Source organism: Leopardus geoffroyi, chromosome D3 (genome assembly GCF_018350155.1).
Source record: "Leopardus geoffroyi isolate Oge1 chromosome D3, O.geoffroyi_Oge1_pat1.0, whole genome shotgun sequence".
Lineage (NCBI taxonomy): Eukaryota > Metazoa > Chordata > Mammalia > Carnivora > Felidae > Leopardus > Leopardus geoffroyi.
Genome location: NC_059339.1, coordinates 19,263,636 through 19,288,049, shown reverse-complemented (window position 1 = coordinate 19,288,049; position 24,414 = coordinate 19,263,636). Strand labels below are relative to the sequence as shown.

The following is a 24,414-nucleotide window of genomic DNA, read 5'->3' as shown; positions in this document are numbered from 1 at the left end:
TTTGGGGTGTAGGTATGGGAAGGGACCCTTAGCACACACATAGCTCTTACAGTCCTTCACCACACACCACCGTGAAGGTGTGGAAACCGAGGCCTAGAGACTGGCTGGCCCTGCCCAGGCCACCGCTGCTGGGCCTCTGCAGTGTGCCTGCCTGGGACCTATCAGTGGGAAGGCAGGGCTGTGGCCTGGGGGCGTCTGCCCCCCAGTCTTGCCAGGCCTGAGGACCATCTCTGGATCTTGTCCTGTGTGCCAGGAAAAGGCTGGATGAAGTAGAACTTGGGACCCCACCTCAGCCCCCAGCCCCATCCATTGGCCCCATTCTCACCCTCGGCACTGTTGACACTTTTGGTGAAATAGTCTTTGTCGGGGGGCTGTCCCCACATTGTGGATGTTGAGCAGCATCCCTGGCTTTTGCTCGCTAAACGCAGCAGCACCCGCTACCACAACCACTGGCCAAATCATCCCCAGTTAAGAACTGCTGTTCTGGACCCATTAGCCCCCCACTGCTGAGAAGGGCTTTGCCAGCTGCTGGGTGGGCTGCCTGTCCTGGAGGGGCCTCGCTGGACTGACCTGGGGGGTCTTACCCCACACCGGTTCCTGGGAGCACTTGAGTGTCGCCCAAATGTCCCTCAGGGGCATACCTCCACCTGGCAGGTTCTGGGGATCAGCTCTACCGCTGAGCCACGGCCTCCCACCCTGCTCTGGAGTTTGGCCAAGCAGGGCAGGAGTAGGTACTGTTTCCATGGCTGCTGAGATAAAATACCACGAAGTGCCTTCCAACTACAGAAATCTATGTTCCCATAGGCTAGGAGTCTGAAATCAGATGATGGGGCCCAAAGCAAGGGGAAGCCAGGGACGAGTTCCCTCAGGGGACTCTCAGGAGAACCCTTCCTGCCTCTGCCCACTTCTGGTAGCTGCTGGTGTCCCTTGGTGGCCACATCACTCTAGGTGCTCCGTCTGTGGGGAGGTCATGTGGCCTTCTCCTCTGTATGTGTGGAAGTCTCCCTCTGCTTTGGGCAGGGCTGGGTGGAGAAGGCACCCTCGGGAAGTGTGTAAAGACACTTGTGGGCATATAGGGCCCATCCAGATACTCCAGGATGCTCTCTTGTCTCAAGATCCTTAACTCAGTCACAAAGGCACTTTTGCCATATAACGTGCTAAGGATCGGGATGGGGACTGTTAGTTGACCACAAACGGGGAGAGAGGGCTGGATGGGCCAAGTCTCTGATCTGAGCCTGACTGGGAGGACAGAGGGGGGTATTCTGGCAGACTCTAAGAGAAAAGACCTCGGGGCCGTTCACTGCTGCACCCAGGCAGCCTGGGGGCCGCAACTCCTCCTAGAGTCTGACTTTGGGAGGGAGTGGGAAGAAGGCTTTAGGGAAAGGCAGCTATGGCTCAGGAGTCAGGGGTGCAGAAAAAGTGGGCTCAGACAAGCAGGAGTGGGGGTGTTTCTGACCTAGTGGGATCCAGAGGCTGGCCTTGGCCACCATCCCGGTGGCTCTAGCACATCATTCACTGAACTTCACAGCCAGAAAGGATGACAGAGCTTCTCTTCTCTACACTGCTTTTGAGGCTTAACAAAAGTCCCAGGCCCGGCTCTCATGGGCCCAATGGGTCTCTCCCTGAGGCTCAGTTACCACACATGAGTGATGGGTCCCCATCCCAGCTCTGTCTCAGGTTTCTGGGTCATCAGACCCCATACCCACACACCAGCCAGGGCCACAGGCACCTCGGACTCAACACACCAAACTGGAAGCCAGCTCTGAGGCAACCGGAAGCTCTCTGTTGTCTACCTCTCCCCCTCCAGTCACCCAGTTTCCTCTCTCCGACTGCGTGGCTCAGCCCTGCCTCCATTTCCTTATCCTTCTCCACCTCCTTGTTGCTGCCACTGCCTCGATCTGCTCCCCACTCAGACAATGATGGGCCTTGGAAGATGCATACCTGATCTTGCCACGAGGCAGCATGGATTCCTCCTCGTTCCTGCTGCTCCTGGAGGAAGCCTGCTCTTCTCCCTCCCTGCTCCTCCCACCCTCAGGGACTTGCCCAGCCCCTGCTCACATCCCACCCACCAGTAATGCCAGGTAGTCACCCCCTTCCCAGCCCAGCAAGGGACTCTTACTGCTGGCTCTTTACACATCTTGTTACACAGGGGAAATCAAAACCAGGGTTGGGGTCCCTGGGTGGCTCAGTTGGCTAAGCGTCCGACTCTTGATTTCGGCTCAGGTCGTGATCTCACGGTTTCGTGAGTTCAACCCTACGGGGGCTCTGCTCTGCCAGCACAGAGTCTGCTTGGGATTCTCCCTCTCTCTCTGCCCCTCCCCTGCTCACGCTTTCTCTGTCTCTCTCAAAATAAATAAATAAACATTAAAAAAAAAAAAAAAAAAAAAAACAAACCAGGGCTGCAGTATCTTCAAAATAACATTGGCAGAGTACAGATGAGCCCCTAGAGCCTATAGCTAATGCAGGACCAAAGGTAAATTCATTGCCTTAAACAGTTGCATTAATAATAAGAATCAAAATGAATAAAGCATCTAAGTGAAATTTAGTGCAGGAACAATCAGAACAATCAGGAAAGCAAGAGGAGAGGTTCAGTAACCACTGAAGGAGAGACTGATAAATTTGAAATCAGAAAAACAGGTCAGAAAACGTTATTCAACTGCCTACAGTATAAATGAAAGAAGTGTGAATACACAAAAGAAGAAATGACAATGGGGAAATTAGCTAAGATATAGAGACAGTTAAAAGTATAAAAAACCTGGGGCGCCTGGGTGGGCCAGTCAGTTAAGCATCTGCCTTTGGCTCAGATCATGATCTTGTGGTTTGTGAGTTCAAGCCCTGAGTCAGGCTCTATGCTGACAGCTCAGAGCCTGGAGCCTGTTTCAGATTCTTGTCTCCCTCTCTCTCTGCCCCTCCTCAGCTCGTGCTCTGTCTCTCTCTAAAAAATAAATAAACATTAAGACATTTTTTAAAAAAAGTATAAAAGATCACTCACCTTCGTCCAAATAAAGCTGGCAACTTTGATAAAATAAATTACTTTCTAGGACAACATAAGTAGGGTTGCCATATGTGGGACATACTCATACTGAAAATGTTGCTTATCTGAAATTCAGATTTAATTGAACCTCCTATACTTTTATCTGCTAAATCTGGCAACCTTAAATATAAATGACAAACAGATCCAAGAAGGGGCAAAGATCTAGATGTGTCAATGATCATTGAAAAAATTAAGAACATTGCAGGACCACTAGCCTACCTCAAACACCCTTCTAGAAAGTTCCTCAGGTGAAGTGTGTCCTGCCACTAAGGCCAGAGACCTGTCCTGCCAGTTAAGCTTCCACAATGAGGAGCAAGAAGGAAAATGTCCACATTCACTTTATGATGCCAGCAAAACACTGACCCCAAACCTGCCAAAGCAAGCCACAGGCCAATTGTGTTTATGAAACTCAATCCCAAGTTCCTAAAGAAAGTATTAGCAAGGAGAATCTAGCAACGCATTAAAGCAATAAAGTGTCCTGCCTATCTCAGTGGTGTCGACACCAGCACAGCCAGGAAGGTCTTCTCTTGGTGTGACTGTTACTCTTACCTCTTATCTTTCACCCAGGGAGAAAAGTCACAGGCGTATTTATCTCCATAGAGACTGAAGGAGCATTGGACAAAATTCAACACCCATTCTTGATTTAAAAAAGACAAAGCGCTCCTGGGTGGCTCAGTGGTTAAGTGTCCAACTTCAGTCAGGTCATGATCTTGTGGTTTGTGAGTTCAAACCCCATATTGGACTCTATGCTGACAGCTCAGAGCCTGCTTTGGTTTCTGTGTCTCCTTCTCGGCCCCTCCCCTGCTTGTGCTCTGTCTCTCTCTCTCTCTCAAAAATAAACATTAGAAATCAATTTTAAAAATTAAGTAAACAAATCCACCAAATTTTAAAACAAATTATAAGCATACAGCTGTTAAACATGCAGCTGTTAAGCATATGCTGTTAAAGCAGCATGTGAATAAAGCTAAGAAATCAACCACAATACAAACTCCACAGAGAGATGTAAATAAATACGGAAATCTTGTCTCTAGCAGACAAGGAGCATTTCAAAGCAGTAAGAAAAAGATTATTAGCCATATCTATCTGACCAAATGGGTAGCCATCTAGGCAAATAATGAAGGGGGATCCCTGCCTTTTTATTTACATCAAAATAAATTCCAGTCAGATCAAGATTTAAGAGTAAAACCATATAAATATAAAACAAAAACAAAGGAAACCACAGGGGCGCCTGAGTGACTAAGTCGGCTAGGTGTCTGACTTTGGCCCGGGTCATGATCTCGCAGTTCGTGGGTTCGAGGCCCACGTTGGGCTCTGTGCTGACAGCTCAGAGCCTGGAGCCTGCTTCAGATTCTGTGTTTCCCTCTCTCTCTCTCTGCCCCTCCCCTGGTATTCTCTGTCTCTCTCTATCTCTCAAGAATAAATAAACATTAAAAAAAATTTTTTTTTAACACAAAGAATACAGGGAAATTTATTTATACTCTTAGAGTGGGGAAAGCCTTTTCAGGCATGGCATAAAATCAAGAAGTTGTGAAAGAAAAAAAAAAAAAAACCAAAAAAAAAAGATACATTTGAACACAGAAAAAGTAAAAATTTTGATGTGGAAAACATCTTAAAAGACCAATGGACAGTTGCAACACATGAATGGATCTAAAAAGTATAGTGCCAAACAAAATAAGTCAGAGAAAGACAAATGCCATATGATTTCTCCCATGTGAGGAATTTAAGAAGCAAAACAAATGAACAAAGGGAAAAAAAAGAGACAAACCAAAAAACAGACTCTTAACTCTAGAGAACAAAAGAGTGGTTAGCAGAAGGGAGGTAGGTGGAGGGGTGGAGGAAGTAGGTGATGGCAGGAAGGAACGTGCTTATCGTGATGAGCACAGGGTGATGTATAGAATTGTTGCATCACTATATTGTACACCTGAAACTAAAATAACACTGTATGTTAAATACCTTGGAATTAAAGAAAAATCTTAAAAATAAAAAATAAAAATAAATTAGAAAAGACCAGGGAAAAACTTGGGAAAAATCGTTTCAGTACAAAAAATATAAGGGGCTGGTTTCTTTAATATTTAAATACTTAAATACTTAATATCAAAGAGCAAGTATCCAGTAGAGAGATGCACATTAGACCACAGAAATAGAGCTACAAATGGCCGCTTCAACATAGAAAAAGTTGCTTAACCTCACTCATGAGTAAGCGTGGCCAATAAAAACAGTGAGGCCCCCACAGGGACAGAGTAAATAACTCGGCTCAGAAGGCTTCTTCTGTGAATTCTTCCCGCCACTGATGGAGGGAAACACATCAGTCTTACACAAACTTCCAGAGAACAGAAAAGAGGAAACATTGCCCAAGGCTTTAAACGAGGCCAGCGTCATCTTGAGAACAAAATCTGACAAAGACATTTCGAGCAGTGAAAAGTAGAGGGTGATTTCATTCATGAACAGAAATGCAAAAGTTCCTAAATGAAAGACAAGCAAACCAAATCACTCCCAATTTGGGTTTATTCTGGGAGTGCAAGATTGGTCGAATATGAGAAAATCAAGCAATGCAATTCATTGCGCTAATAGCCTAACAGAATAAAGAAAAAGAAAAAAAAAAAAAGGATTGACCATCTCAATACATGCAGAAGAGAGTTTGATAAAATTTCCCAACTTGCACTCACAATAAGAACCCTTAGTAACTGTAAATTGAAAAAAAAAACCTCCTTAACCTGATAAGTCACAGCTGCAGAACCTTACAGTAAACATCATACTTCATGGTAAAACACAAAAAGCCTTTTTTTTTGAGATGGAAGGCTCAATCCCTTCGAGACCAAGATAAGCATGGCCAGCTTTCATCATTTCCTTTCATCTGTGTAAGTTTTCACCAGTGTAATAAGGTGAGGGAAGAAAAAATAAGGCATAAAAATTGGAAAGGAGAGCATAACGCTATATAGCTGCTCTACAGATAAACCATTAGAAATAGGCGAATTTAACACAATTGCTGGAATCAAGGAAAATACACAAAAAACCAATGGTATTTCTACATACCAGCCACAAATTACTTTTTTTTAATAATTTTTTTAAATGTTTACTTATTTTTGAGAGAGAGAAAGACAGAGTGCAAGCGGCAGAGAGGCACAGAGAGTGCGACATAGAAACCGAAGCAGGCTCCAGGCTCTGAGCTGTGAGCACAGAGCCCATCACGGGGCTCCAACTCATGAACCATGAGATCACGACCTGAGCCAAAGTCAGACGTTTGACTACTTAACTGACTGAGCCCCCCAGGTGCCCCAAAAAACATCTTTTGGAACAGAAATCATAAAGGCATAAACAAAATCAAAGCCTAAAAATGAAACTAACATCAGTATGCAAGGCCTCTACAATGAACATTATAAAATAGAATCGAGAGAATATAAAAAACTTGGGGCGCCTGGGTGGCGCAGTCGGTTAAGCGTCCGACTTCAGCCAGGTCACGATCTCGCGGTCCGTGAGTTCGAGCCCCGCGTCGGGCTCTGGGCTGATGGCTCAGAGCCTGGAGCCTGTTTCTGATTCTGTGTCTCCCTCTCTCTCTGCCCCTCCCCCGTTCATGCTCTGTCTCTCTCTGTCCCAAAAATAAATAAACGTTGGGAAAAAAAAAATTAAAAAAAAAAAAGAATATAAAAAAACTTAAATAGGGGCACCTGGGTGACTCAGTTTGTTGAGAGTTCGACTTCGGCTCAGATCATGAGTTTGAGCCCACATTGCATTTGCGCCAACCTGTCAGCACAGAGCCTGCTTCAGGTCCTTGGCACCTCCCACCCCCCCACCCCCATCTCACTCTCTCTCTAAAAAAATAAATAAAGCATTTAAAAAGACCTAAATAGGGGCGCCTGGGTGGCGCAGTCCGTTAAGCGTCCGAATTCAGCCAGGTCACGATCTCGCGGTCCGTGAGTTCGAGCCCCGCGTCAGGCTCTGGGCTGATGGCTCAGAGCCTGGAGCCTGTTTCCGATTCTGTGTCTCCCTCTCTCTCTGCCACTCCCCCGTTCATGCTCTGTCTCTCTCTGTCCCCAAAAAAATAAATAAACGTTGAAAAAAAAATTAAAAAAAAAAAAAAGACCTAAATAAATGGAGAATTATACTATGTTCATGGACTAGAAGGCTTAATGTTGTGAAGATGCCCATTCTCCCCATATTCATCTGTAGAGTCGGTGCAACCCTAATAAAAATCCTAGAAGACTTTTTTGTGGAAATTGGTAAGCTGATTCTAAAATTCGTACGGAAACACCAAGAACCAAGACTAGCCCAGGCAATTTTGAAGAATAACCTAAATGGAGAACTCACATTACCAGATATCAAGAATGAGCTACACAATTAAGTAATTATATAACTGGTAAGTAAGGCAATTTGGTATTGGTGAGAAGATAAACTGGGCAATAGGACAGAACAGAGAGTTACCGTATCTCTGATAGAAGGTTCACAGCAGTGCAGAGGGGAAAGGATGCTCTTTCAACACATGGTGAATGTGTATCCTGACCCCTCCTACCTCACGCCGTGCACAATCTATTCCAGATGGCTTGCAGATCTAATTATGAAGTATGAAGCAATAATGCTTTCATAGGAAAACATAGGACAGCTTTGTGACTTTGGAGTAGTCAAGTGTTCTTAAACAGCACATAGAACTGACTATAAAAGAAAAACCTTGATAAACTGGACTATATTAAAGTGAAGAATTTCTGTTCAACAACAGACATCCTCAAAACAGATAAAGGCATTAAAACAGCAACTCACATAGTGGGAGAATATTTACAGTGTTTACATCTGACAGCAAACTCTTATCCAGAAAAAAGAATTTCTATGAATCAATTTGAGAAATTCAGGTAACCCAACAGAAAATGGGCAAAGGACTCGAATAGGCACCTCACAGAAGAGGTGCTCCAGATGGCCAATGAACGTGTATTGCTTCACTAGTGTCAGAAAAACACAAAATAAGTTCACAGTGTGCTGCCAGAACATACCTCTCAGAGTCACCAAAATGAAAAAGACTGAAAATACCGAGTGTTGGCACAGATATGGCAAGATGGAACTATCATACGCTGCCAGTGAGAATGTCAATTGGTAAAATCACTTTGGAAAGTGGGTATTATCTGCTGAAGCTACCACACACGTAGCTCATGCCCAGCAATGCTGCTCCTGGGAACATACCCAACATAAATTTATATATGTACGCATCAAAAGACACATACAAGAATGTTCACAGCACTAGCCCTTATAGCTCCAAATTGGAAACCAACCCAGTGTGCCTCAGCAGGAAAATGGATAAACAAATTCATTTGATGGACTAATACTCAGGAAAAAAAAGTCAAGTGCAGCCTCATACCTCAACATGATTGAATCTTTTAAACATGCAAAAAAGCCAGACATAAGAGAGGATCTGCTCTATGATTCCATCTATGTAAATTACAAAAACGCTCAAAACTATTTTATGGTGTGAGAAATCCGTGGCTAACCTGGGAAGGAGGGGGAGGGCAGTGACTGACAGAGAATGGTGGCGGGCCAAGGGTTGGTACTGTGCAATTTCTTGACCTGAGTGGTAGTTAACTGGGCATGTTCACTTTGGATTAATTCATTGGGCTGTACCCTGAGCTTTCTTGCCTACAACTTAAACTTTATTTATCAGGGTTCCATCAGAGAACCTGCAACTATGGGAGCTGGCCAAGGAGTCTCTGTAAGGCTGTTGTTTTCCACCTGATGTTGGAGCTGGAGGTCCATGTGGCCGAGCGTCTGGAAGAAAAGTTGGCGTTAAGTGGAGGAGAGGATCCAGAACTAGCTGGTAACCCAGGAGTTGACTGGAACCCACACAGACTGGCTGAAACCCAAGACCCTTCTTGTTGCCAAGGGCGATGAAGATTTCCTGCAGAAGCTGGACCCCTTTGTCAGACATCTGGCCCAGGAGTCGGGGAAGCTCAAGGTGGCCTGAGGACAAGTGGAACAGCTGCACCCATGACCTCTGCTGGAGCCGACAAGCTGAGTCAGCAGATAAGCCCTGATGAGTCTGAGCTGTGAACAACGTTGCTGATTCATTTCCCCATTGTAAATCTTTCATGGAAATCTCTCTTGTGGTCCACCCTGCCTGGAAACACACATGGAAGGGAATTCTGGGAATGTCGTTCAGGGAAAGCTCAGTGGGCCTCGCAACAAGTTTCGTCCATCTGGCAAAGAGCGAAAAATGCGAAGGCTCCTTATGTTGATGAGGGTGTAGAGGACTAGGCTCCGTCAGTAGGTTGGTGGTGTCAACGAGCACAACTCGAGGCACAACTCAAGGAGGAAAATGCACGCACTGCTGAGCCAGTCAATCCTCTGGTGTGAATTTCTCCTCTGAGTCAACCTGAACTTATTTACAAGGCACAACAGTGTTTGTGGAAGCAAAAGACTGAGCACAGCTTAATGCCCACAAACTGGGCACTCGTTAAGTAAACTGTTCTGTTTGAATTTTTTATTTTTAATTGTAAAATACAGAAATACATAACGTTAATCACCTTGACCATTTACAAGTGGCCGGTCCAGTGGCATTAAGCATGTTCACACTGCTATACAGCCATCCCCCTCTCCCATCTCTAGAACTTTGTTGTCTTCCCAAACTGAAACTCTGTCCCCGTTAAACACTAACTCCCCGCTCCCCCTTCCCAGTCCCTAGTCCCTAGTAACTTCTGTTCTACTGTCTGTCTCTGTGAATTTGATGACTCTAGGAACTTCATATGAGTGGAATTGTACAGTATTGTCCCTTTGTGCCTGGCTTATTTCACCAACTATTAGGTCTTAAAGCTCATCCATGTTACAGCATGTGAATAACATGCCACTATATGGATGGACCATATTTTCTCTACCCATTCACCGATCAATGGACACGTGGTTGCTTCCACTTTTTGGCTATCGTGAATAACGCTGCTATGAACATTGGTGTATCTGAGGTGGGTTTTTTTCTTAATTTATTTTTAGTTTTTGTTAAGTTTATTTATTTATTTTGGGAGAGAGAGAGTGCACAAGCAGGGGAGGGGCAGAGATGGAGAGAGAGAGAAGCCCAAGCAGGCTCCACATTGTCAGCGCAGAGCCTGATGTGGGGCTCGAATTCATGATCTGTGAGATCGTGACCAGAGCCAAAACCAACAGTCGAATGCCTAACAGACTGAGCCACCCAGGTGCCCCTTCGTGTCTATAGTATTTATTTTCAACACTAATGAAAAGTGTAAGGCCATCTTTTCGCACCTCTGCCTCTGGTGTATAGAGAAACCAACGGCTGGAACAAATGGACCCCAAAAATGTATTAAGGTTTAATCACAAGTTTATTCCTTGTTCCGGTAGCAGTACTGGATGGTAGCAGTTCCGGTGAGCAGGTCAGTGACAGAGGGAGAGGGTTCCCTGCCACATGCTGGGGACCCACTTGGTCCCAGGGCCAGGGCCACCTTTGCATCAGAGGGAGCAGCAGAGAGATCCTGGAAGGGTACCAGTGAGGAGTGTTATGGTTCAGGCCTGGAAGTGTCCTGCCCTTTTCTGCTGGCTTTGCACAAGCTAGAACTCAGTCACGTGACCACCCCCAATTGCAAAGGAGGCTGGGAAATGTGCAGCATGCGGCCCTGACGAGGCACCTGGGGGGTTGTGGACTCCTCTGCTGCTAGTAGGCACCTACTCAACTTCACTCCCCTAATGGCTTTTGTCCTTTTAAGTTTGGCTGAAATGGGACTCCTCCAGGAAGCACCTCTTGATCTCCCACTCCGGAGATGTGCTGCACTGAGCACCCCTTCCCCTCTGAGCAGCCACTGGACTGTGAGCTCTGAGGACAGAAGTGGTGCAGAGTAGGCACTCAGTCACCCCAGGGCTTGTGGGAGGAACCAGCCTGGCCAAGGAAGGGGTCCTGCTCCCTACTGTGCTGTATCTGTTCCTTGGCCCTGAGTTAATGGAAGGGCAGGAGGAGAAGCAGACACTTCCCCCATCTTAGTCCTGTGGCCCCTGCTAGGGCCCGTGGCTTATGTGGTTCCCACTCTTGTGAACACCTAGGCCTGGCTCTGGCACCCTTTGCTCTGTCCCTCAGCCCAGGGGTGTTACTGCCTCACCAGCTACTTGACTTCCTGACTCTCCCATCACTTGTTTCTAAGTCCCTGGATTACTGCCCCTGCCCCCCTCTGCTCCAGAGCCCGACCAGTACAAAAGGTAGGGGACTGGCCATTGGGTTCTGATGCCCTGGGACTGTGGTTTGGGGAGACCACTTCTCTGAGGCAATGGTTCCCTGACTTTAACGTCTCTAAAGGAAGTCTGTGGGGGCTATGGAATCTTCCCCCTCACACAGGCCCAATAGTACCCGACTCCCTACAGGCCCCCGGGAAAACCCATCAGGTGTTGGGGCTTCCCAGCCTGGCCTGTCCCTGGCACTGGGAATTCCTGATGTCTGGGGCCAGGGCCACAGACAGGGCATCCCTTCTCCTGCTGGGGAAGGGTGGAAGCGGCTCTAGGGCCCAACCTGGAGGGATGAATGAAGGGTACAGGAATGTAGGAATGCAGAAATGTCGGGAAGCCCAAGGGAGGCCATGTTTTACTCTTAGGATAAAGCCCAACCACCATTGCCTGGTGGGAGAAGCGTCACTATTCTTCAGACCAGACTCCACTTCTCTTCCTCTGAGCCTCTGCCCAGGCTGTTCCTCTGCCTGGAATGCCCTCTTTCACCAATCACATCTCTGATAATTGACCTATGCTTTCAGGCATGGTCTGGGAGTTGTGAAGCTGCACCTGCCCACCCTTGTGTGCCTGCTCTCATAGGTCCAGGCTGCTTTGACCAGGAAACTGACCTGTCACCCGCTGACTTGTGCCTGGCCGAGCCAGCCTGGCTTGGCACAGGGACACCCTGAGGACCCAGGTCGGTGGGAGGCCAGCCTTGCTTTGCCTCATCTGCAGAGGAAAGTACCTGCCCGGTGGCCAAGGGGCCAGCCCTCAGCCCCATCCTGCCCTGAGCTGGAAGCCGGGAGACGTAGGGTAGTAGGGAGTAGGGCCTGAGAGAGCAGTAAGCATCCACCCCATTCCCCTCCTTTAGTCTCCTGGGCACTTCCCCAAGGATATCCCCAACCCCTCACTCTCATCTCTGTTCCTTTGAATGTACCCCATTGTGCACACTTGCCTCCCCCAGACGGCACCTGCCCCTACCACTCAGGTTTCCCACCTTTGCCCAGGACTGTCGGCCAGGAGCAGGTCTAAGAGATTGGGGAGGCCTGGGTTCTGGCCCCAGTGGTCAGTGTCAACTGGAAAACCTGTGCTCCTGAGACTGGGGGGTGACTTGAGAGGCCCTCCCAGCAGAGAGAGATGCAGAGGTGGGCTTGCATGAGCCTTAGCCAAGGTTTCAACAGCTGGCCCAGCTGAAGAGCAGACACAGACCGCCCTCCCCTAGGACCTTGGGTAGCCTCCACCTCCCACCTCTGTTCCTACCCTCTGCTGCCCCTGTGTGGCCACTCTCAGCACTGCATGTCGCAGTGAAGGGGGCCTCCACTTCCAATCACCTCTCGCCCAGGGTTGTACATTCCTTGGGCAAATTCCCCCAACCCCCACCTCTCAGCCTGAGCCACGAGTCTGGACCAGGGAGCACCAATCTCCAACCCCACCCTCCAATGTGCTTTCTGTGAGACCCATGATACAAGCTTGACCCTATCATGGCCCTCCCATGGCCCCCACTTAGCACCCTCACCACAAAGAGGGCAGCAGTAGCAGGAGGCCTGTGCTCCATACCCAGTTCCTGGGCACTCCTGGGTAAAGTGCCCAGGGACCCAGAACATGGGCTCTGGTCGGGAGCTACCAGTCACTGCCTTCAGGGCAGTGCTAGGGCAGGTGACTCTGCTGGCCCATCCCAATTTCTGGGTACCCGGCATGGCATCCATGATGAACCCTTTGCAGACACTGTCCTTTGTCCTCAACCCACAAAACAGACACTGTTCGCAATCCTGCTTTTCAGATGGAGACAGGCTGGGGAGGGACATGCCCCAGGTGGCCTGCCAGTGGATGAAGGACTCAGATCTGGGTTGCCCTGGGTGCTTTTGACCCCACAAGGCAACCATGGAACTCTCTGGAACTGGAGCTGAAGCACAGCATGAGCACCAGGACACAAGGGAGGGGGCACCACAGGTTTGTTTTCTCCTGGTACAGGTAGGGGTGGTATTTCAAGTGACATTCCAGAACGGTTGGAATTACAAGCCTGGAGTTCAGAGTGACTCTCCACTAGGGTGTGCTGAGGCCTCTCCACACACGGAGCCTCTCCCACTCAGGCTGGGGCAAGTTCAGCAATCAAGGCAGCTGGGCATTAGGACTCCCGTGTTGAGGCACCAGGTCTCAGGTATATCAGGGGTCAGGGTCATCAGACACGGGATCTGAGGTACTAGCATTTGAGTTTCAGGTGCCGGAGTACTGGGTCTCTAGCAACAGGTATTAGAATTCAAGGGTATGGAGTCTAGGGACTAGAGCACCAGGTGCTGGTCTCGGGAACTGCACGGTTAGAGCCGGGTGTCCAGGTCTGAGGTGACAGAGCAGGTCACCAGTCCTCAGGTCCATGGGCATTAAAGGCTCAGACATCGGTTGTCCGGGGTCCCAGGTGAATGGTGCTAGGGATTTGAGGAGCAAAGTAGTGAGGTGCATGTTCTCAGAGGTTTGGGGCTTTCTCCTGGGAGGTTGGTCTTGGCTCCAGGGTGGCCCCGTGTGGCTCCTGCTGCCGGCCAGATGCGCTCCCCTCAGGGCTGTGAACCCCAGCTGGCCCTGCAACAGAGACATTGTCTAGAGCAGGCATAGAGTCTTAGGAGAGCCAAGGAGGGGTACGGACCAGGGTCCTGCTGGTGGAAACCCAGGTCTGGGTGGGTGGGGTCTTACATGTTGCTCTTCCTGCGGCGCAGCAGCGCGTAGACGAGTGCAACCAGAGCCACCACTGCCAGGCCTCCAAAGATGATGCTCAGCAGCACCGCGTAGCTCCGTCCTGGCGACAGGGCAGAGCAGTGAGGGCTGCCCGAGGGCGGGGGGCAGGGGGTGGAGGTAGGGGGGCCAGGTGGGCAGGGCATCCTCACCTGGCTGGCACACTGGGGTGGGCCTGGACCAGGTGCCATCAGCTTGGCAGGTGCTGGCCTCTGCCCCAACCAGGCTGTAGCCGCTATTGCAGTGGAAGTGGACAGTGGAGCCCATCAGGTAGCTGATACCTTCCTTGAGCCCGTTGGTGGGCGGAGCTAGCCAACCACAGGATCTCACTGGGGTAGGGGACCAGAAATAGACCACAGGTTTAAGCCACTGGCTACCCTGCCCCCTGGCAGCTGCCAGCCTAGGAGGCCTTATCCCAGCGTAAGGTGCCCACCCCTTGCCTGTGCCCCCAGACGCCCTCACCAGGCTTCAGGCTTTGCACACGATGCTGGTGCCACTGATGGGCCATCCGTGTGGCATTGCCCACACTCAGGCTCCCAGTGGCCATTACATCAAATCTGCAGAAATGGTTGTCCCCACACAATTCAGCAGCCTCAGTCGCCTGGCTGGGGTTGGGGGTGGTCTCCTCGGGGAACAGGGGCTGAAAGGTGTGGTCATGCTTGGGCTGGTACAGGAAGTTGTTAACCAGGAACCAGGAGTCATAGGTGAGCAGGGAGGAGGCGTTCTCCACGGCCCCTGGGGAGACACGCAGCAGGTCTTGCTGGTGGTCAAGAGTCCAGAGTCTCCCCCCTTCACTTCCACTGACTGTCCCCCCACCCCCACCCCCAGTGCATGCCTCGTGGTCACTCACAGTCGGCCCCAAAGCGGAACAGCTCTCTGGAACTGGAGCTGAGGGGCAAGACCTTCCCATTGCGCAGGGTGAAGTCATCCGTGGGGTCATCATTGAGTGTGCCGAGGAGGCCTTGTGTGTGGGTGAGGAACTTCTCAGGCAGGAGGACAGCCACACTCAGGAATGGACCCTGGACACTGACCTCCAGGCCAGCCCCCGATGACAGCATGATGGATACGCTGTCCCCGGCAGCTGCCGACAGGAACATACCTGGGCACAGTGGAGTTGGGGTCAGCGTTGCCCACTGAGGTCAGCATTCATGGGCTTTCAGGGAAGGGGAGGGCATCCCCAGGGCCTGCTGGGACACCCTCTCACCCCGTGCCGACACCTCTACTGGGACCCCCGCACCAATATAAAGGGCCCAGGCTCTGAAGGGACCCCTCATGCCGAGGCCCTGCATGTGGGGTCACCTGTCAGTCCTCGCTCCTTGAGGAGGCAGCAGCCATGCCCGCCCCCACCCTTCCTGGGGGTCCCTGCACCCTCAGCAGCAGCAGGGCCCATCCCAGTTACCCCCACTCCCTCCCCCAGCCGCAAATCATTTCATTAGCTCAGTTCCTTGAGGGAGCACCACCAGGGAAGGCGGTCGGGCAGGTGGCTGCTCCTTAGCCCTCAGGGCCAGCCAGTGTCCTTGACGCAGGTGATTCCTATCACCGTAGCTTCCAGCTCCAAGTCCTACTGTCCTGGCGTCTCAGGGTTCTGATCACATGTGTCTGGGGCTCCATATGAAAGCATGAGATCAGACCAGGTCCCCTGGCTACACCTCGCTATCAGAGGCCTAGAGCCTCATCTGCCCACAGACAGCCGTGGGCTGGGGGCATGTGTCCACTGTGCCGGGCCCCTCAGCATGGGGTGCAGGGGTGGGGCTGACTGGTGCACCACGAGACTGGGCACAGTGGGGACAGCATGTGGATCATAGCAAGAGGCCTCCATCTCTGCACCCGTGCTCTGAACCCCAGGGCCAGCGAGAGGGATGGCGGCTCCGGCAGGAGGGAAACGGAGTGCAAGTGGCCCGCTGAAGCTCCCGGGCCGTCTCACTCACCATTCAGGTCCATCCAGCTCTGCTCGGTGAAGCTGAGCACCTCCTGGTTCAGCAGCACTTGTAGGACCCCTGCCCCGCCAGCCAGCCGGACCTCTACCACGTCCGAGTTGCCCTCCTGGACAGCCACGGCCGTCAGCCCTGTGCCTCGGTCCCGCATGCCTGGGGTGGCAGGTGCAGAACACTGTCTGCTCAGCTCCAGCCTCCCTCCCAGGATGACCCTGAGCCACCCAGGGCCCACGGGCCCCGGCCTCACCCTCAGGCGTTGTCCCGGGCTCGGCCCGCCCCTGCACCCTTAGGTTGGTCAGCGTCGCTTCCAGCAGCACGTACTCGCCACGCCCATTGAACGTGAAGTTGGCACCATCGAAAGTGATGAAGTGTGGGTCCCCGAAGGCAGAGGCTGGGGAGAGCAGAGGGTCAGGTGGGCCTGCCTGGCCTGGCCCTGCTTGGGGCCCAGCCGCGGCTGGCACCCACCTAGGCGCGGCGGCCGGTAGCTTCGACAGTCACTGGAGGGCCGTCGCTGCATGTATCGGGAGCAGTCGGGTGCCCACAGACAGCAGTGGTAGAAGCTGATGACATCGTAGAGCCAATGGGAGAGACCAGGCACACGGGGTGGTGTGCGGAATGGGGGCGCGCCCCAGTCGTGGCCACGGTCCGGGGTGCTGCCACCAGTTGAGTCAGCTGTCAGGAGCTGTGTGCCTGCCGCCGTGTAGCAGCACTGCTGGCCAGAGGCGTACCTGGGGCTGGGGGGCGGGGGGATGGGTCAGGGCTGCTGTGGGGACCGTGCCCCACAGCCCTGCCCCCTGCCCCAGCCTCCCACTGCGGGGCTCACCTGGCTTGCACGGAGCGCACGCAGTGCACGGCACCCGGATGGTAGGTACACACGCTGCCACGCTCAATGTCACAGCCATAGTCTGTCTACAGAGCAGGATGTTGCTGTCACCGGAGCTGGCCTCAGGCTCCGTCAGCCCCTCGCTGGGAGTCAACCCCTGAGGGCCCTCGGACCCCAGCCTCACCTCCCAAGGGCCTCTACTTCCCCACCCCACCTCCTGGGCGGGTGCCACCGTGCGCGTAGTGGGGACAGCTGGCCCCACCTGCCCCCAACATCTCCCGTGCCCTGACCCGGGTAAGGGCTTACATGGAAGCGGCCAGAGTCAGCCTGGGCCTGAGCCAGCGTGCAGGGGCAGTCAGGCAGCTCCTCCAGGAATTTGGGCAGTTGGTCCTCCAGCTCTTCCCAGGCCAGGCACTGGGCGCGGGCCCAGGCCACAGGGTCCTCCTGGAAGTCGTCACCCAGGTGCCAGGCCAGCGCGTGCTCGTTGCTCCAGAGTGCGTGCACATCCCTGCGGGGGCCACGCACTCACTGAGGGCTGCACCCACCCTCCCCACCCCCAGCTCTGGCTTCCCTGTGCAGCACGGGGAGGAGCTGCGGACAGACCCGCCAGCCCGTCCTCTTCATGGCCGCTGGCCCTTACTTCTCCCCCGCGTAGTATTTGCTGTTGATGATCCGAAGTGCACCCACTTCCCATCTCTGGTATTTTTGAGGTGCGGGTTTTGGAGTGAAGGTGAAGAAGCCGGAGTTGGGGATGTTTGTGACCAAAGGGTACAGGTATGACCACTTTGCTGTCCACTCCCCTGAATATGGCTTCCCTGAGGGAGAAAAGGCCTTTTTCAGCGCTGGGGCTCCTCCAAAGAGCCCCGAGGCAGAGACCAGTTCCCTAGCATGCACAGAGCAGCCTGACAGATGGACAGATAAACAGATGATTCCCATAGGAAGGCCTGCCCTGCTGCTCCAGCAAGGACCCTGGCTCTAGTGACCACCATCTCCTCCTCCCCCACGCTAGGGTCACAGCCCATGCTCGAGGCCAGGCTAGCAGTCCAGGGGCTTGGAGAGGATGGGCGGAGCAAGCTTTTCTGTTTCCGAGAGCTGGGGATGTCCATACCTGCTTCCCGGAGCTGGACCCCAAACAGCTAGGGATCCCCAGCCTCCCCTCCCCCACCCCACTCCCACCCAGTCCCCTTTCTTGCCTGTACTTTTCTTGCTCGAAATCACCACCTGGGATTTGGCCCTACCTGGAATTCTCTTTCTCCCACCTCTGCAAACCCCAAACTCCCAACCCTACTGGCCTACAGAGCTCCTCCGTCAGTCCAGCCGTTGGCCGGCCTCACCTGTCTCCTCATAACCCCACAGCTCGATGGTGACAGTCTCCGTGGGCAGAGCCGAGGCTTGCCAGGTCAGGGTGAGGTTCCCTGTGGTGTCGGCAGTGCCATAGTATTGCCATTGCGTCTCATTCACCAGCTGGCTCTTCTCTGTCTCCGACACTTTGCTGGGGTGCACTGGGTGGGAGGGGAGGGGTGAGCGGAGGCCCGAGGCCCAGGGGCTCTGAGAGCTGGGGGTGCCTCACAAGGATAAAGCGTGGCAGTCCCATTAGAGCAATGACTCCCCCAGACCCTCAAGTGAGGAAAGGACAGAGGCCATGGGAGAGGCTGCCCTCTGTTGCCCAAGTCTCCACCTGGCTTCCCCTGTCCCCTGGCCTGGCTGGGGACTCCTGAAGCCCCCACTCCCTCTGGGCTGGGTCCCCTGTGTGGACGTCAGGGGGTGGGGAGAGGAGCTGGAGAACCCACGCCCCTGTGGTCGGGCGCGCCTCCAAAGGGACTGGTTAAGCCAGAGAAGCAGGGCATGGTTGGCAGGCAAGGTGTGCATAGATTAGCGCTAGGGAAAGTCCCTGTTGGGGAACCGAGGCCCAGGAAGCTGGGGCTCACCGGCCAGCCAGGTGCCCGAACGCGGGAAGGAGCGACCATTGTCCATCGAGAGTGTGAAGGGGATACGGCCCGTCTCATACAGCAAGGGTGACACACAGTGCACATGTCCAGAGGAGTCCACGTGCCCGAGGGTCTGGATGCTCTCTTTAAACCTGTGGGGGGCCGGAGGTGGCAGGAAAGCCTGGGCCAGGGTGGGCTGACCCTCTCCGAGGCCTGGGCTCCTGACCTCCTCCCTGGGGGACCCAACCAGCCAGCTGTCCCTGGGTCCCCAGCATGCAGGGAGCCCCTCGGGCCTCCCACCTGCAGATCACACCATCAGTGGGGTTAAACCAGTTGAGGTGCTGCACTACAAAGTCCTTGCCACCCATCATAGAGCCTGAGTAGGGCGAGATTTCCAGGCAGAAGTCCCGAAAGTCCGAACAGCAGGTGTTCAGGCCGGAGCAGGTCGGGTGGCAGGAGCAGAGCCCATCCCGGTCTCCACAACGGTGGGAACAGGTCCCCTTGGCACCTGGAGGAGAGGGAGGGCCCTGAGTGCCTGGCTGCCCCACAGGCAGGCCTCGAATTTATTTTCCTGGAGCCCATTAGAGAGAAGCATCCCCAGGAGAATGCCAGCCAGGATCGCACTACCCACCAAAGGAACACAGTGGAAACCCACAGGGCCTGTGGGGGAGGGATTCTTGGTACAAATGATCTAGCAGTTGCCTGAATGATTAGCTAGAACAAGAAGAGATAAGGGGAAATGTCTCTAGACAAACTTTTGCAGTATCAAGAGGAGCCCCCTGGGCAGGAATGACCTTCTGCCACCAAGTCCTGGAAGACCACAGCCTCAGATGGCCAGCAGTGGCTGAGCCCTTGACGTGGGCGGGGAACCCTTCTCTATTCACTGAAGGGTCAATAGACCCAGCCTGGAGGACAGTCTGGGGTCTGGGAAGGTAGCTACTAAGAGGCCCATTGGAGGCCTGGCAAGGGCTGATGTCCGGGCTTGGCGTGCTCCATCTCACTTCGCCAGGCAGCTCACCGACCAGCTCACCGACCGTGGCCCCTGAAGGAGCCCCACCCTTAGGGGAGAGGGCAAGGGGTGCTCCCTTCCTCTGAGGGGAGTGGAAGGACATCTCCAGCAGAGGGCCCAGCAGGGCCAGTGTGAAGGAGAGGCTGGTTTGGTGTGGGGCTGTGGACATCAGGCCTAGGCTCTTACCACCATGGGGACCTATGACAGGGCCATATTTTCAGGGAATCCATCCCTCTGCGGCAGGACGTGGCTGGGCAGATTGGAGGGTGGAGACTGAGCTGGGGTGCAGATGCCAAGGCAGGATCACCCGTCCACCTGGCCTTTCCCTGTGACCCTATCAAAGGGGGCCAGTCAAGTGCTGGGACTGGACCTGAGCCACCCCAGTGACCCCATTTCACTCAGTGCAGGGCTTGGCACTCAAGAGCGTCAATAAACGTTTATTGACGGAGGGAGGATGTGATGGCTCAAGGGAGTGGGGGAGGAGGCTGAGTGATGCCAGTAAGTGAGATAAGTGGCAGAAGGGTGGTGGCTTTTACCTAAGATGGGAGACAGGGGTGGGGTGGGGGGCTGGGGAGCCTGTCACTTCCAGCCCAGTCCAGCCTGAGGCTCTGGAGTAGGAGCTTTCCCCCAGATTTCTCGGTTCAGCCCCACCCTAATAAGGACCCACAATCCTTCCTCTTGCCTGACAGGGGGCTTAGTGGGACTGGGGGTCCTCCACGTGTGAGCACATCCTCGTACAGGCCAAGGGCTCTCCTGAGCCCACCACTCTCCTCTAGACCACTTCCCTCCCAGGCAGCCAGCACCTCCCAGCTCCTAGGGGGTTTAGGGTGGGCACAGCTGACTCTCCATCCTGCCAGCAGCCCCTGGACCCTAGGATCCCCAGAATTTCTTCTCACAACCCCCAGTACAGTCCCAGATGGCCTGACAGATGGAGGAGGCTGAGCAGAGGGGTGTCCGCCCTGGGCCTGGCTGCAGCAGGCAGACAGACAGACGGACGGACAGAGGCAAGAAGGGCAGGGTCGGGGCGTACCTGCTGCAGGCCCGGGGCCTGGGCCTGGGACCGTCGCCAGCAGCAGCAGCAGCAGGGCCCAGAGCAGGAGGGGCAGCTTCATGGTGCGGCCTGAGTCTGCAGCCTGCAGCGCAGCAGTGGCTGGGAGCCTGCAGGCCGGCTCACTCCCCACTGGCCTGGCCCCGCCCGCCCCGCGCACACACACAGCGCAGCCGCCCCGCCCCGTCCCGTCTCGTCCTGCCCCGCCCCACCCCACCCCACCCGGTTCCCCTCTCAAAGTCCACAGGTGCCCTCGTGGGCCGGTAGGGCCCAACCTGCGCTGTTAGCACATTCCTGGCCCGCCAGCCCAGGACGCGGGGGAGGGGGCCCGAGCCTCCAGCTATTGGACCTCTCTGGCACTCGGGGATCTGGATGTCCAGAGGCCACAACCCAACCTAGACCACCGGATCCCACCCCAGGTCAAGCCCCGGGGCGGGCGGCCAGGGTGGGGCTCCGCTGGGGATGGGACTTGGCCCGGTGGGTTAGGCCAGGTGGTCCTTAGAATCTCTGGATTCCAGCGCCCTGGGGGCCCTCAGCCCCAGATCTCCCAGCTCCGGCCTCAGCTTCCCCGCCTGGAGCAGGTAGTCCCAATTCCTCCCCCAAGCCTGGCAGGGAGAGGGAGCAAGTAACTTCCTGCTGATCACTGGCTTGTGTGGGTACTGAAGGAGGGAGGGGAGGAGGGGATCCCTTTCTGAGGGAGGGGGCGAAGGCTGTGGGAGGGAGCCTGGCCAGGGCAGGTTAACAGTGGGGTTAGAGGCTGAGACCAGAACCCCCTGGTCTGGAATCCCCGGAGTGGGGCTGGCCTATGAAACAGGGCTCCAAACAGGCCAGGGAGACTGGGAGAAGAGCCACCCAACCCCGCCCACCCCTGGCAGTCACTCAGAGAATTTGCATTATCTTTTCATTGTTCTCCCTTCTCACTGTGCAAGGAAGGAAACTGAGGTCCTGGTGTGGATAGGTGGGATCACTGGGAGAGGCTGCAGTGCTGGGCTAGGCCCCAGGCAGCTTCCTGGAGACCCTCCTCCAGTCCCAGGCCTGGGACTCACTTGGACCCTGCCGCCTGGGCTGGGTGTCCAGACCGACAGATGGTTGTCTCCCCAGAGGCAGCTTCTAAAGGTGTCCGTCCAAAGGGGATACATCCCCAGAAGAAGGGAACTGAAGCTGGTAGGGGCTATGAGCTTAGGGCCATCCAGCGACCCTCCTCAGCTCCTGCGGTCTGGCCAGCCTCCCTTCCCTGGGCACCCCCCCTTCTCATCTGGCCTGCAGTTTCTCTGGAAAGGAGGCTCCTATAGGCATCAGGGAAGCCAGTTGGGGTGGTCAGGAGCTACATCTCCCAACTTGGTTGCTGGGAGCTCACGGCACCTCTCTAGGTGGGTGCTGATGGCTAGTGCTGGGGCTCATCCCAGGCCTTGGGGCGAGGGTGCTCCTTGTGGCACGTCAGGGGAAGGAAGAGGATAGGAATGATTCCAGGATGGGTCCCAGGTGTCCTTGGGGGTCTGAGAGCCAGGAAGCCCTGGGAGACTGCTGCATTATTCCCAGAACTCTTTCTGGGCACTCCGGTCTGAGAAGAAGAGAAGGTAGGAATTTGGGGAGAGGGGCATCAACTGAGTAACCGCTACCCCTGCCCTGCCCTCGCCTGGCAAAGAACCTGGATTTAGGGATGTTTTGGTGAGGACCTCCCCAAGGCTGCTGTGCTGCTCTGTCCCCATGATGGCTCTGCCAGCCTTGGGCTGGGGACCCTGGCAGTGCCCAGCCCATGAGGGGCACAGGGCAGCAAGGAGCGTCCCCATCTCCACCCTGGACAGCTTTTCAGGGAGACCCCTGGGGGCAGGGCCAGCCCACAGCTGGGGGGGGGGGGTGGGTGACAGCTGGGTCTCCAAGGCACTGGGGGGTTTGACAGTGTAAAGGGCAGGTTGTGCCTCCCCAAAACAGACGTACTCAGAGCCTTAAAAGAGCAGAGCCAGCATCGCGGGCTTGCATAATGCTCTGCTGTCACCTTTAGAAAATTAATTTTTGAACAGGAGCCCCAGTTACATGTTGCACTGAGCCCCATAACTGCATGGCCAGTTCATTGGAAGGCAAGTGTGCTGGGGTGTAAGTACCTTCCCTGCCAGCCCCACCTCCCACTTCCTGACACTGACCTTGCCTCTCAGGGGCCTCTGCATTGGGCGCCCATCACAAGACAATTTCTCGGTGAGGCCTGGCACGACCTGCTCCCTGCAGCCTCCTCCACCCACCCCTGCCCATATTCCAGAGGGGCACCCCCCAACACTGAGCCCTTCGGGGATGCTCTTGAGGCCCCTTCCACGCCCCACTCCAGTCCCACATAGAGGGTCTGCCCTACTTGGCCTGTGCTCACTTCTCCACACTGACTCACCGCCTGCCCAGCCCCTGCCTGCTCCTGGGATGCCCAAGGGCTGGGCCCTGATCTATGGGGAGAAGGGCCCAGAAACCCTGGACAGCAAGCCCCCAGGGCTGAACAAAGAGGCAAAGACAACTGTTCCATCTTTATTAGAAAAGAAACCAGAAAAAGGGAGTGGGGTGAGCCCAACCCTAAATGACCCCTCCACTATGACACAGGCAAAGCCCGGCTCATCCGGGCATCAAGGTGTGGACACGGCCACCTAGGCTGGGCGTGGACACGGTTATACAAAGTCAACGTCTCATAGAAAAGGTTTCGAGCCCCGCTGTGCGAACTGCGGCTGTCTTCACGTGGCCAAGCTCGGCCTCTTCCGGGAGCCCATGTGGTGGGGACAGACCACGGCCCAGGCGGGAGGGGAGGATACCGCAAGGGAGGGAGGCTGGGCGGACTGGGGTCTGTGTGGGGAATGGTGCTCTGCCTGGGCCCCGTATGGCTGAGGGGCTCGGGCCGGGGGGGGGGGGGGACGGCCCCACACTTTAGATGTCCATGTAGTCATCATCCTCGTCCGTCTCACTCTCCAGCGAGGACTCCTGGCTTGACGTCTCCAGGACCTCCAGGGCCGGCTGGCACAGGCTCTCCTTCCTCACGTTGGCGGCCGACTGGGCAGACAGGATGGCCGACTGCACACAGAGTGGGCAGGGCACTGGTCAGGGGTGGCCCAGGCCTGGCCCCAGGTCCCCCTATAGCCCACGTCCCACCCATGCCCCCCACTCGGCACCCGTGGTCACCTTCAGCTTCTGCTTGGTCTCCTCCGAGATGCTGCCTTTGGGCGAGAGCAGGGTCGGGGTGGGCGGCGTGACGGTGATCTCAGGGGGGAACTTGGTGGCAGCCGAGGGGATGACGAGCTTTGGCATGCTGGGGAGGAGGCGCGACTTGGCCCGGCCGGGCTCTGCCTTGTTGGGGGGGCCCTCGGGTGACTGGGCACTTGCACCACTGGGCACCTTGGAGCTGGTGACTGTGGGGTGGACAGTGGGAGCTGAGGCTTGTTCACAGTCTCCTGGGCCTGCCTGCCCCTCCTTGGCTTGGGCCTCAGTTTCCCTTCTGGAAAACGGAGGCACCCAGAACGCCTCCTCCTGCTGCGTCAGGCCGAGGGTGCTTTCTCTTGGCCTTCTGGTCTGTGCTGGCTGGCAGGCTCCAGGCCTCCTGTGTCTGCCTCCGCGACTGCCCAGGTCTGGGGACTGGGACTCCCCCCGCCCCCACCCAAGGAGCACAGTGCACTCTGGGAGTCCAGGGCCTGGGATACAGGCAAGCCCCTGGAGCAGGCCCTCCAGACGCTGTGCACACATTAACGGCCGCATCCCTGCAACAATCCTAGGATGC

General features: G+C 54.6%; 2 protein-coding genes across 11 annotated transcripts in view; both read right to left on the bottom strand.

The window, feature by feature from the left end:
* Positions 1-13,141: 13,141 nt before the first annotated feature.
* SUSD2 (sushi domain containing 2) lies at positions 13,142-20,836 on the bottom strand. Its single transcript, XM_045457557.1, has 15 exons — positions 20,655-20,836; positions 18,916-19,123; positions 18,616-18,767; positions 18,022-18,189; positions 17,328-17,502; positions 16,994-17,195; positions 16,688-16,773; positions 16,330-16,598; positions 16,112-16,255; positions 15,859-16,017; positions 14,781-15,029; positions 14,393-14,665; positions 14,083-14,259; positions 13,892-13,994; positions 13,142-13,780 (listed from the first exon to the last, which is right to left on the bottom strand). Exons 1-15 carry the CDS (start codon positions 20,734-20,736, stop codon positions 13,756-13,758), a joined length of 2,472 nt encoding a protein of 823 aa, XP_045313513.1. The 5' UTR covers positions 20,737-20,836; the 3' UTR covers positions 13,142-13,755.
* Positions 20,837-23,167: 2,331 nt separating this feature from the next.
* Positions 23,168-24,414, bottom strand: part of CABIN1 (calcineurin binding protein 1) — a 156,702-nt gene continuing 155,455 nt past the window's right edge. For all 10 annotated transcript variants that reach the window (XM_045458949.1, XM_045458954.1, XM_045458948.1 and 7 more), the window contains 2 exons: positions 23,823-24,049; positions 23,168-23,714 (listed from right to left, as the gene is read on the bottom strand). In XM_045458949.1, the coding sequence (XP_045314905.1) occupies positions 23,571-23,714; positions 23,823-24,049 (371 nt within the window). In that variant the 3' untranslated portion in view covers positions 23,168-23,570. The remainder of the gene's footprint in view (positions 23,715-23,822; positions 24,050-24,414) is intronic.